This window comes from Antrostomus carolinensis, unplaced genomic scaffold (genome assembly GCF_000700745.2).
Source record: "Antrostomus carolinensis isolate BGI_N321 unplaced genomic scaffold, ASM70074v2 scaffold5134, whole genome shotgun sequence".
NCBI lineage: Eukaryota > Metazoa > Chordata > Aves > Caprimulgiformes > Caprimulgidae > Antrostomus > Antrostomus carolinensis.
Window position 1 is genome coordinate 50,379 of NW_010308568.1, and position 16,868 is coordinate 67,246.

General features: G+C 35.0%; 1 protein-coding gene across 1 annotated transcript in view; it reads left to right on the plus strand.

The window, feature by feature from the left end:
• The window catches only part of ERC2 (ELKS/RAB6-interacting/CAST family member 2), a gene marked incomplete at both ends in the record, with an annotated part of 163,035 nt that overhangs the window by 26,521 nt on the left and 119,646 nt on the right, over window positions 1–16,868 (plus strand). The window contains one exon of the mRNA XM_029084448.1: window positions 14,566–14,640. Within this exon, the coding sequence (XP_028940281.1) occupies window positions 14,566–14,640 (75 nt within the window). The remainder of the gene's footprint in view (window positions 1–14,565; window positions 14,641–16,868) is intronic.

The window sequence follows — 16,868 nt, forward strand, 5'->3', positions numbered from 1 at the left end:
ACCGTGTAGTATCTTTTTCCATTCTGTTATGCTTAACAGACTTGGATAGGATTTAATTTGCAATGACTTTGCTGCAGAGTGATGTCATTGATTAGTATTACACTTGACTTATGCTGATGTAAATAAGGAAAGAGTCAAACCATTGGTTTCATAGAGATCTACTGACTGCTAAAGCATTATTCAGTCCTCTGAATAATGGCACACAGCAATATCCAAATAGAAAATAAATAATGTATGTAAAGGGAGCTTTTAGCATGCTGAGATACTATGAACCTGTTACTGAAGAGATTTCTGTTAGGTAGGAGTTGATGCCAAGAATTTTTTATGTTTGTGGGATAAGTCCATCAATTGCAGGATATATGAAGAAGTGATTTTTGGAAATGGAGTTTATGTGGTAAGACATAGGGGCCTAGAAAATCTGCTAGACTCTACTGGGAGAGTCCATAGAGAGCTGTAAATAACTAGATAGTATTTAACCAAGAAGCAATGGAGTAAGTAAACTATGAAATAAATTGTTTCTGTAACATGTCAACAGTTACGTGGTTGGCAAGTTTCCACCAGGTAACTTTTTATACTGTCTAGGTTTCAGTTCTTACTCTACAGAGTTTCTCTCTTCTTTGTACAGTTAGCCTATATCTTATAGTTTTTAACCCTTAAACTATTTATAACTCTTTGTTTTGATATATGTCTTTACGTACAAGCTTTGTTATCTGATGTCAGCAGAGCTTGGGTAATAGTTGTTAACAGTCTACTGCTATTTTTAAATTAAAGAAAATCTATCAATTTGTAGAGTTGCTAGGCAAGTCACTAGATTTTGGATTTTTGTTGTTTAGTGACAGTATCGTACATTCTGTATTCACTGAGAGCTTCTAAATTGGCTACAGTAATTACAGCTCATTAAGAATATGGAACATATATGAATGGTATTTATACCTGGACTGAAGATTTAGCATGTTCCATCGGTAGCATGTGCTTAAACCAGTGACAGAAATCTAACATTCAGACTCCCAAGTGGTTTACAGAAGGCCCAGACCAAATTCCCCACAGGGAGATTTGGGAAGGCATAGAAAGTAAACTACCTTCTTTGAAAGGATTGTTAGGTCTGACCTTGTCTAAGCCCATAAAAACTTCAGTAATAGATATGAAAAAAATGTGAAATGCAACATCTCAGGCAGCATTAAGAAGAGTTGTAGAAATGAACCTGAGAGAACTGACTAAATCAGCTTGCAATGTTTGCTCTGTAGTGAGGGTAGTATGAAAAATAAAATAATAGTCATTGAGAGTTGTGGAATCCCTGAAGAGAAGTGTCAGCATTAACAGATGCTTAGTGCCTAACAGAGAAATATCAGAAGAAAAATGTATCGATTGAGGGATGGATCAGGCATAAATATATTCAAGCAAGGGATAATACCGTATTGCACCCTCAGAAGATAGAAATTTTCTGTTGGCATGATAGTCAATGAGTTAATAGTGTTAATCTTTATGTTCTAATAAATAGGCTTAAGACTAAATAATGAAATAATATTATTTAATCCCTTAAAATATAGTGGTCTATATAGTGGTGGCTTGGCAACAAGCAATGTAAAGCAAATGTTGAGTGAAATTTTACTGTGTTGTAGTTTTCTTTAGCACTTTTTGCTCAGCTATTTCAGAGCTCTACAAATACGTTGTTAATATGTCAGTGAGATGTATTTTATTTTGGAACTAATTTGTAAATAAAATGAAGAAAAAGGGTGATTCTCCTTCGTTATTATAGTTTGTGGGTCAGCACAGACTAAGCTTTGCTCTTTTATATTCTGAGTTTTAGGTCATCAAATATTATAAAAAAAATTCACTTGGTATATACTTACCTAAAAAAATTTATTATGCTAATTTTATCAACAGTATAGATGCTGAAGTATTAAAGTTTTTGTTATGTGATAGTTAAGTCGAGATCAGGAATTATTCAAATTTGATTTTTTGTTGTGGCTGAAGATTCTCAGCAGCAGAGTGTGTTTTCCAAAGAAAATTGCTCTTTTAAAGTCAAATTATACAAGTGCAAATCTCTGTAGTAACACTGTAGATTCTTCTGCCCACCTGTACTCTTGCAAATTTGCTTGTCAAAGTGAAGGTAGTTTCACATTTGTATAAATACAGTCTTTGTCATGTAGTTAGAATGTAGAAGATCAACAATTTTATTGGACATTTTGCTTATAGTAGCATGCATTGTATATGCTTTCTCATTTACCCTAAAAAAGATATTTTAAGTGCTTGTCTCATTTGTGGGGGGTAAAAAGTGTTCTGAAGGGAGATTTTAGCTAGTAGTTGTACTGCATAGCAGATGTTTAATTTTAGACAAGCACGTTGGAAAAACAGCTTATTGACCGAGACAACTTTAACATGATTCTTTTAGTATGTTGAGAATTCTGTTTCTATTCTACAAATCTCTGTTCACTAATGAGATAATTAGCATTTACCTATCGTGGGAATTACTAGCAAAATGACCTGTGCTAATTGAATAAAAATGGCATAAAAATAATTGCTCCAGCTCAGAAATATTTTCCTAAATAATGAGTTAGAAACGTTCATCCATGTTGTGTAAGTTAAATAATCTGAATCAACTATCATGTAAAGGTATATATTGCTATTAATACCATGATTCTGTGGTTAAGTTAGATTTGATATCGACCAGTAATCCTAAAATGACTTGCTTACTTTCTCATTTCAGAATTAATCTTGGTTTTGTGATAAGGGGAAACTGTCTAAGGAATCCTTCTCAATGTCATAGAGACTTTAGAGGAAGTTCCTGCTGCTCTCTGTAGCCATGGGTGAGGGCAGCAAATGGAACAAAATAGATGTTGCAGAGTGATTAGTGTGGCACAGCTTAGCCTCCCATGGTGCCAGACTTCCCTGACTCCCCCGAGGGACAGCAGCACTATGCTGCTCAGAGGTTATTAAGCTGAAGAGAAGCACTGTGTGTGTTTTCCTGATCTCAGAAGGAGTCATCACTATGTAGTCTAAACTGTGGGTCCTGATTACTGCTGGCATATAAGGCGTCCCTAATGGGCTATCTATAAGTTGACTTTCACTATCTGATAAAGAAACAATTTTCGAGTGAGACTTAGGTCGGCTATGCAATCGTTAGACTGGGCAGGTGAAGTAGTTCCATATGAAACACTGAACGTGTGTTCTGACCTACCTTCACACCATAAAATGAAAAGTAGATCTAATGCATGATCAAAATGCTGTTGGTGTGACTTAGTGTCAGGATGTACCTGCTCATGTAAGGGAAATGTCTGGTTTTACTCATTAAATGGATATGGATATGCATTTAGTCATATGATTAGTGATGGGCTTGCAAGTTTTTCAGGAAAATGGTAGCAGTGTGCAGGCTTTGACTGTCCAGTAGGCAGAAAGGAAGGGGCTGTAGGCTGAAGAAATTTTTCTGCTTTCCTGCATACAGTGGGAAGTTCACCACTTTTGATGATTAAAAATGCTCATTTTGCAGACTAACTAGTACTCTGATACTGTCTAGCCTTAAGATCAGGTGTAATTTGTTCAGGTGTATAAAGGTCTATGCAGATGTCTATTCAGTAATGCTACCAATCAGTATGTACAAATCTTGCAAGAGGAAGGTATGTATGATCAGTGCGTAGTAAACTGTGGAGAAAATAATTTGATTACTAAATTGTATAAAGCTGGATCTGATCAATGTTACATGATGACTTGATATTCATAAAGCATTTTTGTCTTGATTTATAGATAGAGCTTATTGAACTGGACTGGATGTCCAGTCTAAATTGAGACTTTTAAAAGCTATAACCCATCTGCTTTTTATATATTCTATAGTTCCTCTGTGGGACAGATCTAATGAATATGCATATGTAGCCAACTGATGAGCAGAAACAAATCTATAAGGAACAGACCATTTAATAAGATATAGGTTGTAGATCTTTTGGCTTTCTGAAAGTTTGTTTTTATAAATTGTAGATTTTAATTTTTTAAAATTAGGTTATGATTCTTTTAGTAGAAACAGTTGCTGGAACATACCTTGGGAGGAAATTAAACCTGACCTTTGGATACCCTGGTAGAAAATGACTGTTACCTTGTTTGTAGTTCCGGATTTATAGCTTGCTGTTTGTGATATGAAAATATCTTTGTGTATGCCATTCTTTTCCATACAGGGACACAAAATGGCAGAAGTTATAGGGGGCTGAATTGCAATTGCTGCAGAAAATATGATTAGGACTTTACTGGTGTGTATGTGTAATTGTTACTTTTTTCCACTAGATTACATTTACCTTATAAGAAGGTTCAATAGCTAAGTTCATCGTACTCTTCTGATTTTCACAGACACCATTTTAAAAAGAAGTTATTCAACAAAGTATTATTTCACTATATTCTAATTATCTTTTTGGCTTAAAGTTCTTTATACTTAAATGGTGGTGCTGTTCTGTTCTTGCAGTCGTTTTGACATCTTTATGATATGATCTTTCACAGAGGAATAATTTACATTTTACTCTATTTAAGGCTGTACTATGCTCAAAAGTTCTAGTTTCAGATAAATCAATTTCTTTCTGGTCTGAATCTGTTAATGCTAATTCACGTTAGTACACTGCATTGTTGCAGTTCTTTACTTTGTAGCCAAATACTGGATACCTAAAGATCTTCTGAAAACTTTTTTTTTTCCTGATTGTATTTTCAGTTCAGGAGTGGTTTTTTGTTCTGACAAAAAGAGAAGACTGAGAGAGGAAACTTGAACAGATGGGTTTAAGTTACCAAGCAACACTTAGTTTCCCAGGCAATGGAAAAAGAATCAGAGCAGGTGCTAAGTGGATTTTTAAAATTTTTATTTTTTTTAATTATTGTGAGCCAGTGTATGAACTTCAGTTTAACAAACTCTTGACAGACTTCATAGGACAATAAATATTCAGCTGGATAATAACTGCTTGTGCAGGTTGTTTACTGTGTGACTTGAATGCTTTTCTGTAGTTACGGTAGCGCACAGCATAGGCAGCAACACATCACAACTAGTTTTAAATATCTTTTTGTATATGACATTGGTGTTGTGTTTACTTCACTCCAATATTCTGATATACAATCAACTATATTTTACAATATTCTGTTTTAAATGGAGTCCTGTAATGATGCATTCAGGCTTTTCTGCAGAATATAAGTTTCAGAGTTGAAATCAGTGTTTAGATATTAGCCCCTACTTCTTCCATGCTGAGAAAGACTGACTTTGTTGGTGTGTCTCAACAGACAGGTAGATCTGCATTGAACTGGTGGCTTTGGTTTAGTTTCTGGCAGGTCCAAATATGGGATTTTTTTTGTGTGTGTTTGAGTGGTGTATTGAATTTTTTTTGGCAAGCATAAGGTTTAATTTTAGGTTAAAAAGCATGATTCTTTCTTTAAATTTAAGAGTTGCATTTTAATTGTTCTGAAAAAAATCAAAGGCAATGGAAAATAAAAGCTTTTTCAAATATTTTTCCCCAAACACTTCATTTAACACTTTGAAAAACTGATTGCTTTAGACATCTAAAGTTTTGTTAAAGAGGGCTTAACAAAATGGAAATATATTTTTTCAGAGTTGCTTACAAGCTTTTTCTTAAAAAAACAAAGCCAATGTGCACCCCCTTAAAAAAAGGCAACACCCAAATTGTATGAAAAATTCTCCATCTCTTTTCCAGAATTAAGTTAGTGCTCTCATGTCCCTCTCTGTCATGTATTTGCATAACCTCACAGCTATATAGAATTTCTATTAATCAGTGTTCCTTTTTGCCACTGTTATCCATACAAATATGTACACTTATTTATTTCAGAATAATATTATATTGCACACTGAAATTGTTTGCAGTGGGAAAAGCTAATCAAAGAATGTTTATATGATAAATTGTTAAGACAAAAATTTCTTAGTGGTATATACTATAGGACTTAGGCAATCCTTTTGTGCATTATTTTGATCCAGCAATCCAACACTTCTACCTGCACATACATGAACTACTGGAGGATATAGGGATGAAATTTGTCTGAATATCTAGGGGAGTTAATTTTATTAACTGAGAACTTTGCCGTTCAGTTATGTGACAATGTGATAACTATAATCCTTATATTATAAAATAATGATACCCATTTTTTTAGTATACCAATATCTCCAAGTCCTCTTCTGTAGGGCTGCTCTCAATCCATTTATCCACCACCCAGTCTGTAGTGGTACTGTAGTGATACACTTACTCAGGTGCAGGACCTTGCACTTGGCCTTTTTGAACTTCATGAAGTTCACATGGGACCACTCTTCCAGCCTGTCCAGGTCCTGTTGGATGATGTCCCATCCCTCAAGCGTATCAACTACACCACTCAGCTTGGTGTCATCTGCAAGCTTGCTGAGGGTGCACTCAATGCCACTGTCTGTCATTGATCAAGGTATTTAATAGTATGGGTCCCAATATGGACCCTGAGGGACACCACAAATATCACCACAAAACTTTTTTAGCATTTAAAGAAAAAATTGCTATAGCAAAGAGCCAAGGAACTTACGCATTTGAAGTCTTATTAGCTCTGATGTTTGTTGGCTTTGCTGATTAAGACCTGATGTTTAAATACTAAATAGCCTAAACCAGCAGTAATTTTAAATGCATGTAAGTAAAACTCACCCATATTTAGAAAAGCACTTCCTGGAGAATTGGGGAACTGAAAATCAAAACCATAAATTATTTTAGCTAGTGATTTCACTGAGCCAACATGAAATGAGACAGTAAATAGATACACTAAAAGATAGGCTAGAAAGATAATAACAAAGCAGTATATCCATTAATAACAAGATATTAGTAGATGCAACTATGAAACTGTGCTTTTAAAAATTAAAGAATACCTGTGCTAATCAGTTTAAAGTGTTATTGCAACATGAGGATGTGCATCGCATGGGGAATGCTAACACTTCCCTTGGTTGGCTCAGGCTGTGTGCAAGCGGTATTCTGATCAAGAACTGATGTTTTATTGATACTAAGTTTATAAGTGTTTTCTACCAAAAAAGTGAACAACATGTTTGAAGTTCAGTGTATGTTAACACCAGCTAATACATTCTTCTGTCAACTTAGGAGATTTGTCCAGCAAATGTGTGAAATATGTAGCACTTCTGACTGAGTAGTCGAGTTTGACTCTGCTTTTATCAGTGCTGTCTTGCTTCCCTTTAAGAAGTAACAGTTAAATTGTTTTTTCACCTGCATTCAAACTGAAGGAGAGCACATGCAGAATAGAAATTAAAAAAAAAAAAAAATCACTGGTGTGAGCATAGGTGGGGAAGGTGGGGAAAGTGCTAAAATGGATATTACCCTTTGTCTTTTTGCTTTTCTAGAATAGAATTTGTTTTCAGCTTGTTTGATGAAACTAGCAGGGTGTTAGTTATTTGAATATGAGAAGTAGTATTGGAAAACTGTTTTCCTCTATTTATATGAACTGACCCATACAAATACCACAAGCACTATATGTTGACTCGACTTGTAACATCCTGTCTCACAGTAAATGCTTTAAAATGTATTATTTTTTTTGTTGTAGTTGTTGGGTGGTTTTTTTTTTTTAATTTATGAAGAGTGGAGCTGGCACACAGCCGCATCTCTTTTGTGTATTCTGGATGTTAGGATCATATTTGGTAATCTGTGCTGGGACTTTACTGTTTTAAGCTTTGCCTGTATGGTTCTCATGGCAGGAGCTAGGCAAGTGTACTCTTAGTTATGCCCTAAGGTGGAATTCCATTATTACTCCATGGTTCATATTCTGTTACACTTACTGTAAAACTGATGTGATATTTCTTTCTTTCTCAACTTTATTAAAAAGATTCTTTGTATATTCAAACTTCTAAAGAGGAAGGAAAGAGTAAACAATTTTGGAGGGTGGAAATAAATCTTTAAAATCATGGATTTGTTGGATAAGAATTTTTTAAACACTATGGATTACATAAAGGATTTGTTACAATAAGGATTTTACATTATTAGAATTTTAAGATGTGTTTTTTTTAAAAAAATATAGTCTTAAAAACAGCCTCACAGTCAAATACAAATGCCTAAAAATCTTAGTTTATAACTCTCAACTATGTTTCATTCATGTATCCTAATGTAAACTAAGTGACTCCTTTTAGTGCAGCTGGGTTATAAATAAATAAATGTCTATTTTAAACATTTAGTTTTTTAAAAAATCAGCGTACTTTTTCATGCAGTTTTTAAACTTCAGATGCACTGCAAAGAGAAAGTTTTTTAGTCAAGATATTTCCAGAGCATAAACGCTTTGCAAAATTGCAAGCAGTGATTGGAACTTTTATTTTTCTGCTCCTAATTGACTACCCCTGAAAACAAATGTATGGGCTTCCTTTACTTGCATACAGCCAGAGGTTTTGATCTGGGTTTTAAAATATAATTAGTATGGGGAAAAGAGAGAAAACTATTTATCATCAAGTTTCTTTCTCTACGGATATTTGTGGAACAATACCATTTCTATGAGGTTTTTTTTTTTTTTAACTTTGGAGAAGTACTTTTGGTAAGAAGAAAAAAGATTCATGATACTGGGCAAAAAAGAAACGATCCTCTGGACATTTTGTTCCTTCTGCAAAGAAATAAATTTTCAAGAATTCTGTGGAAAGTAGAGTTTCAGTAGCTCCTTTCAGGAAACATTCTATGTGCTTTCAATTAGAAACGAAATTGTCCCACATGCATTTCAAGATCACATACACAAATCGCCTTTTCACTTGAAACTTTTTGTATGTGCTCTTTTGCCAGAGGACACTCTTCCAGTATGACAACATATGTGGTTGCTTAAGGTGTTTTTGACATACAAGTCAAAGAAAAGCTGAGTTTCTTAAGGCTCAGGTTATTTTTCCTTGGAGTCTATCTTTAAGCATATTGATAAAACATATCGTAAGCCCTTTTATGCATTAATTCAGGAATATCTGGAAGTATGATCATGGTAAAGACATATTTTAAGTAGTAATTCAGTAGAGTGATTTTATACTGGTGTAAAAACTCCTCCTTCCTCCCTCCTACCCTTCTTCACACCCTCAAGTTTTCTAATGTATGCCAGGAGTGGTGTCAGAATCGTTGTTCAAGAGTAATACTGAGGCCAATGAGATTATTTCTAGACTTGTCTGCAGTGCTGGGCTATTGATCTTTGCTTTATAGTTTGTTGGTGGTGCCTCATTCATGCAATTTATTCCTGTATTCTTCACTATTCATCAAAACTCCTGTTTGCCTGTTTGAAAATGCTAAGTGGAGAGAGAATTAAGCATGCATCTGGTTTGCTTAAAGAGTGAGAACTTATTAAATTTAAATGCACCTAATTTACAAAGAAACTATTTCTGTAGTACAGAACTCATATAGCTATCAACTCTTTATAGTTTCCTGTCATTTTTCATTCTGTATGCTTGTATCCACATTTTCATTTCTTAAAACTATAAAATTTGCTGCGATTTGACAAAATTTCTTTAACAGGTTCTCACAGAGTTCAAATACCTGTGGTAGTGGGTTTTTAAAAGATGACCAATGGCAATGTGGTTTTTGGAATCCTTCCTAATAATAGGGCTGGGGCGGGGGGGGTTTCCTACACACTGGAGCCAGACATGGAAATTTTTAGTGTTGTCAGTTTATGGTTTCCAGAAAGATAAGAGAGTTTGATCAGGATTTCTTAAAAATACTTTCATCTAAATTACTGTGATACCATTTTGTCTGGGAGTAGATGCAAAGGGTTAGAAAACAGGAAAGAGAAGATAAGCTTAATATGTTAAGAATAAATTAATTCCTCTATGTTACACTTTTGTAGTATTCTGGTTAAATAGAATTGGATCAGTCTTTCTAATGGTATTTTTGGCTGGAGAAGCACTACTGTTTAGACACTAGGTAAGTGGCTGTGCTTTTACTTAAATTAAATAATTGATTGAAATATTAATATACTGCTGATTTAAATTCTAAAGTTCAGACAAGCTGTTCATGTAGAAGTAATACCAAGGCTTTCTTGTCCAGGAGAATGGAAGCAGTCTGCTTTGAGGTGTTTGAGAGAACTAGCAGGTCCTATACCATTGCCTGCTGTGATTTACAGATTTGTACATTTTACCTAGGAATACAAGAAGCTAGATTTACTGACACAATGGTTTCTCATGCCTGTTTTTATGTTGCCTTAAGTATAGTTGCTGCCATTTTTAATCATCCATCTTTTTTCCAATGATTATTTGATTCTTTTGTCCTTCTTCCTATTAAATCTTTATTTTTTATAAATCTTTATTTTTGTGTTAATTTTAAGATCTTCTGGTTTACAATTCCATTTTCCTTCTTTTATTTAATCAGTAGAAGCTTACCAGTTGATATGTAGGCTCTCACTGATGGTTTTGTGATATTGTCTCTAAACTACCTATTTTTCTGAAAAAGTCCTTTTCTTTCTAGCACTTTATATCATCATATTTTAGAGAGTTTTCTGTAAATAGAAGGTAAAACTTGAACTACATTAACAGCATTGGTGTAATATTTTATTTAAGAGTTTTGGCTTAATCTCATCTAATCAGAACAACACATAGTCACTGATGTCATAGAAACCTTAATAAAATATGTAAAAAAATAAAAGGAGGATCACTTTGCAGCACCCTGGCTTTCCTGCAGCCATCTGATGAAGTGTCTTGTAATGAAGCTGGCATAAAAAGGGTTTTAATCAGTATTAGGTTGAGACTATGCTATGTAGTGTGGATTTTGAATAGTGATTAATAATATTAATCTTGCAAGGTCTTTTGATCAATTTTCTAAGCAAAAGAACATGACTTATCTTCCACTATTATTTCAGAAAGTATACGATATAAACTGCCTCTTCTTGGGACTTTCTTGATGCTTAAATTAGTGGTAAAACTGTGTGCTCAAGTTACTTTTGAGGCCAACACAAGATGCTAATCATGATATCCCAGAAATGTATGGAAGGAGAAAGCAAGGGCCAGTTTTGGTTTAAGACTCATTTTGGTCTAAAAGTAAAGAACATCAGAGGAAATTAGAAGAAAAGGATCTGATTACCTGTCAATTGTGTGTGGGTGTGTTAATCACCTTTACAACTAAGCATCATCATGAAATCCCAGGTATGGGCATCTGATTATGCAGAAGTATAATTAATTTGTAGGTGCAAAGTGATTACTCAGAACTACTACCAATTGCAGTTATGCACATTTCATATAGGGGTTATAATGAAAATGTAATTTCATAAAAGTACATCTCTGAGGGGTTATTAGTATAGAGCTTGATGGTTGCAGAGATGATGGCACCATGTACTTTATTGTGGATATAAGTATCAAGAGTTGCATTCAATACTGTTCAGGTTATAGTAAAATCCCTAATGTTGTGGGGTTTTTTTTTTTTTGGTTTTTGGGTTTTTTTAGAGGGTTTTATTAGGCTCCCTGGGCTTTTTATTAAAAGAAATTAAAAAGACAAAGCAGCATCATTCCAAAAAAATGATGTAATGGATAAAAATCTCTTTTCCTTAGGCTATAAGAACTTCATGAAATGTTCAGAATGTCTCTTGGTTAGGTGCTCAGGCAAATTTGAAACCTTCCAGATGACCTCAGATAGCAAAACAATCAGTGTAAGATATCATGCACATAAAGTGGTAGTATCTTTGAATCAGTGCCCCGAAAGTATATCCCTGAATCAGGTACCCCAAAAGAAAAAATGCATGCATAGAACAACATAAATTCAAGAACTGAGCCTTGTGGGAGTCTCCAAACATTTAAATCTGATTGGAAGGAAACCCACACAAAATAATAAAGTGGGAGTCATTTTCTGATCTTCTCCAGAATCCTAAAGTCTGCTTCATTTTACCATCAGGGATAGAGAAGAAAAGCTTTTAAGTCAGCTAGCATCAGATTGATTCATAAAGCAAACAGGAAAAGTATTATGAGGCATGGCTACATGCTATGATAGACATCTCGGACTACTCATCTTTGGCAGTCTATTCATCTTTGGCTAAGGGGGTGGAAACTCTGGTTTGTCTCCCTGGGTAATGTGCCGAATCCTGTTTATACTCCAACTCAGTTTATGTGGCCTTGGGGAGCAAAGTCTGGTCTTAGAATTAGCTGTAGTTTTTGCTGATCAGATAGTGGTATGACTGGCTAACTATTTTTCCATGACTTTTGTAGGAGAACTGTATGACAAATCTATGACATACTCTTATTTTTAAAGATATGTGTGTAGTGAAGGTACTTGTTAAATCTGAAACAAACAGCTGGTGGTGATTGAGAGATTCCTTGTATAGGTGATTTGCAAAGCTTGCTTTCTTTTTATAATGTGGAGAGTTAGTTATAAATAATAAAAAAAGGGCCATTCAGATATACTTTTTCATAAATGCCCAGTGCAAAATTATAAATTCACTGTTGTCATATCTTAGAGGTAGTTTAAACATAAATACATTTATCTACAATATATTTACTGTAATAAAGCATGCAGACCTACTTAACTTTAGGGATGCATTCAAACACCTGCACCTAATCTGGCTCTTGAAGGCAATGCTGCAGCTTATCAATAGGCTATTTCAGGTCAGAATCTAATTTAACAGTTTGTTTAACCGTTATGTTTTTGTGTATCCCTTCTATGGGAACAGCAGAGTGGGCAAAATAGAATAGGCAAGACAGAGCATATCTACCTCTTTGTTCTTCTTTCTATTGCCAGGGTTCCTAAGAGCTTCAGTCACTGACTAAGGTATCATTGTAAACTATGGTACAAATAGGGAATGAAAAACTGCCATGTCCCCAGACGTTTGCAGGTTAAGATAATGAACAAACAGAGGAGTCTGAAAACTGAGCTCAAACTGGCGTGATCTAAATGGTCTTAATTTACCAGCCATTTGACTGTAATGTGGCTACTTAACTGAAATCCTACAGATCATAAATATTGACCTATCTCTGCATATATAAAATTTTCAGTTACCTGTGGACAGCTTCTTTTAAGTTAACCAAAAATACATGCCAAACCTGACAATTTCAGGGTGGATATCTTGGTAACATGTCTGTCATTCACTACATTTAAGTTATCTATGTTCAGTTAAATGGAGCACACACAACTAAATTGTCTCTTTCTGTTATTTTAATATATTATGCCACACAATTTTTGGATGTACTTTATAAAGATGTTTATTATCAGTAGATTTTAATTTAACAAGCCCCAAATCACTCCTACTATAGCCTTGAAAGAGTGATTGTTTCTCAGTCATTGATAAATAATACGCTTGTTGCTAAACAGAACAAGAAACTGATAGATAGTTCATGATACAAAAAAATTATGACTTTTGAGCTTGTGGGTTATTGGGTAGTTGATACACAGAGATGTGCTAGGATAGGCTGAGGGGAGGCAGGATAATACCTGTGCACAGTCCATAGTTGATTGTATTTGTTAGACTCTCAGTTGATTATAAAGTTGTACATTGTTTGCTTCACTCAGGGAAAGGGGATTTGAGAGATGGGAATAAAGACAATTAGGACCCAGAGTGTTATATTTTTTTGATGATACCTCCCCCTTGAATTTATGAGGATGAGCTGGGAGAGGCATAATTTTGAAGACACAATAGCTCAGGTTCTGAAGTCAACTGATGTCTTTGTGGTGAATGGACCTAGCTTTTTAGCCTGCCAGGCATAAATGTATTTTTTAATGGTCATAAAATTAGTTCATATGTGTATGTGAAGCACTATGGTGGGAAGAACAGGAAGAGAATGTCATCCACCATGGCTGCCCTGTCCTTTATAGGGTAAGGACTCTAAAGGACTAGAAACAGGATTATATCAGTTTTGTTTTCTAATAAACTACTCAGTCTGTGGGAGGGGTATAAGCATCGTCAAATTCTTACATGATGAAGTTTCATTACAGCTTTGCATTGTTCTATGTAGGCGAGTGGTTCTTTATTGAGATATCTCATATGGAGATACAACTCCTGCGTTTTAAGAGACCAAGTGCTCCCATCTTTATCCTCTTTTTTTGTAAAGACGAGTAGACATTAATTCTGTTAACTGTATGTCTTAACACAATCTATTTTTCTTTTATCTGTGGATTAAGATGCATAAAAAATAGTATGAAAATGTGAAAACTGAAATGTAATTGCTACTGTAGAGGGTGCTGTGTCAACCCACTATGTAATTGTTATCCTTAAAATGTCAAGTTTAAATATAATGTCTTTAAATTGCTTATTTCAGATATTAGAGGAAAAACTAAAAAGAAACTACAGTAAGAGATTTTTAATTAATTAACAGTGTTTGAATTAGTAACACAACTGAATTAAGTTTTGATGTTTAGGCAGAAACAGCAGCATTGTATTTGTACTAAGAAATTACTTACGGGCTTTGTCACCATTGATGTTAATTATTGATAGGGGTTTCAGAAATCGCGCATGTGCCGTCAGAGTTGACTGTAATATAAGACAGGGACTGCAGTGATGCCAGAGGGATTGTAGAGAGGGAAGCACCTGTAGCATTTGGAGTTACATGCTTCCAATAATCATACTTTTAATTTGTTGTAATAAATTTATATGAGTGATTAAAATAATGGAAAGATGAGTCATCAGGCTTATTTCTATCGTGTCCCTCCGCAGGAATTACATAGAAGAACTCAACTTCAGCCTGAGCCAGCAAAGACGAAGGCTCTTCAAACAGTTATTGAGATGAAGGTATGGTCTTCACGTATTTTCCCAAACATTATTTTTGTAGCATGAACTCATGTACTGAATGTGGCTGGGATGGAGTTAATTTTCCTCATAGCAGCCTGTATGGTGTTATGTTTTGAATTTGGGACCAAACCAGCACTGATAACACTCTGATGTTTTAGCTGTTCCTGAACAGTGCTTACACAGAACCAAAGCTTTCTCAGTTTCTCACTCTGCTCCCCTCCCAGCAAGTAGGTAGGGGGTGCACAAGAGGCTGGGAGGGAACACAGCTGAGGAAGCTGACTTGAATTGACCAAAGGGATATTCTGTACCTTAGAACGTCATCCTCAGCAATAAAAATGAGGGGAGGACATTCAGAGTTATGGCATTTGTCTTCCCAAGTAACTGGTATGCATGATGAAGCCATGCTTTCCTTGAAATAGCTAAGCATCTGCCTACTGATGGGAAGTAGTGAATGAATTCCATAATTTGCTTTGCTTGTGTGCACAGCTTTGCTTTACCTGTTGAACTGTATTTTCTCACTTCTGCCCTTCTGATTCTCTCCCCCATCCCACTGAGGGGGAATGAGTGAATGAACAGCTGTGTGATACTTAGCTGCCTATCAGGGTTAACCCACAGCTCCTTGATTTATAACTTTTACTGTTAAATCATTAAATGCTTCCTTTTACTTCTCAACTTATTTTGCTGTGAAGCTAGAAATAATTAGCATTTCTTTCTCCCAGTCTATTTTCTGACTTGATTAACAAAATCAAGACTTGATTTAACATTAAGTGCAGCATTGCTGAATAATGAGAACTGAATATTCCTTTTAAGAAGACTCAGGGCAGTGTAAGATGGGGCGGGGAGGGGGGGGAAAGTTTCAGGTGAGCCAAAGTAGATGGAATAAACTGACAAACAGAAACAAACACAAACTGTCCAAGGCTAATGCAAAATGTTTTTCTTCTTGATCTTTAAAAAAAATGCTTCTGGTGGTTATTTGGCTATCATTTTACATCTAACCTGAGGAAAATATTCGTTGCATCAGCAGTGATAATGACAAAATGTGATGAAACTCCTGTCTTAATCTTGAATGTAGTTTCCTCTTTTTGATATAAAATATTACTAAAGTGTTGTGGCTTTTTTCCCCACAATAGCAAAAGATAAAAATAATAATTTTAATACCATGAGACTTGAGATAATTTGTGAGTTGGCAATGCTGCCTGAAATACATTAATGATGGTCTTTCATTTCAGTCTTAAAAGGAAGTGCAAATTAAAGGCCTCATTTTGCCAGTGACTTCTGTTATGAGCAAATGAGTTCAGCATGTCTGAACATTGTGGTAAATACAGTTACAACAACAGTAGGACTTAAAAGGCAGATATTGTGTTTATTAGAAGATAATAATTAGTTTGGATTATATGAGTAACAAAGAAGGTACATCAATTTCAGTATTCCATCTTCTGATGTGTATTTGCCTTGGACCTTCCCTGTTCATTCTAGTTTATAAGTCTATGTAGGAAATCTAAAACATGTGTTTTTGCAGTAACTTGTTACTTTAAGTATATGGGAAAGTAGGATAATGGCTGAGAAAGTTGTTTCTTTCTGTTAATATTCAGAATTATAAATTTTAAACTTTTGGGATACAGAGATAGTGTGTTAGAATAATTTATGGTTTTCCACATGGGTTATTAACAATGTAAAGGTTACATTGCAAAATAATTTGCAATTCCTCTTCCTATACCAAAACTCTGAGAAGGACAGGGGCAGGGAGGGACATGACACACAAATGACACATGCAATGGCTGTAGTTGCAGCCACTTTGACAGTGTTTGTCCCTGAAGACAGTAAAGCCTTTTCTGTTTGTCTCCCAGGAGAGTTGGGAGTGGTGCAATCTTCCACTTTTAAAAAATCTGATCTTTGTAATGAGGGCTTTCATTTGTCATGGGTGAGGCTGTGATCGTGTTGCTAGAGCATTCTGATGTGGAGCTGCCTTTTGGCTCTGCGGCACACAGTTCTTTCTTTTCCTATGAACACATGCTCCTTTGGAGTTGTTCTGTCTAAAATAAGACTAATATTGAAAAGAAAAAGGGACAAATGTAAGATGCTGAAATCCAGATGATTAAGCAGTAGTTTTCATTACAAGTTCCAGCTTTGGAATGTTTTCAAGTAAATTTAAATTGTCTTAATCCAGACAGCATTTGTTTTGGGGGAAAAAAAAAGGAACATTTGTTTTGAATGATCAAACATTGAAG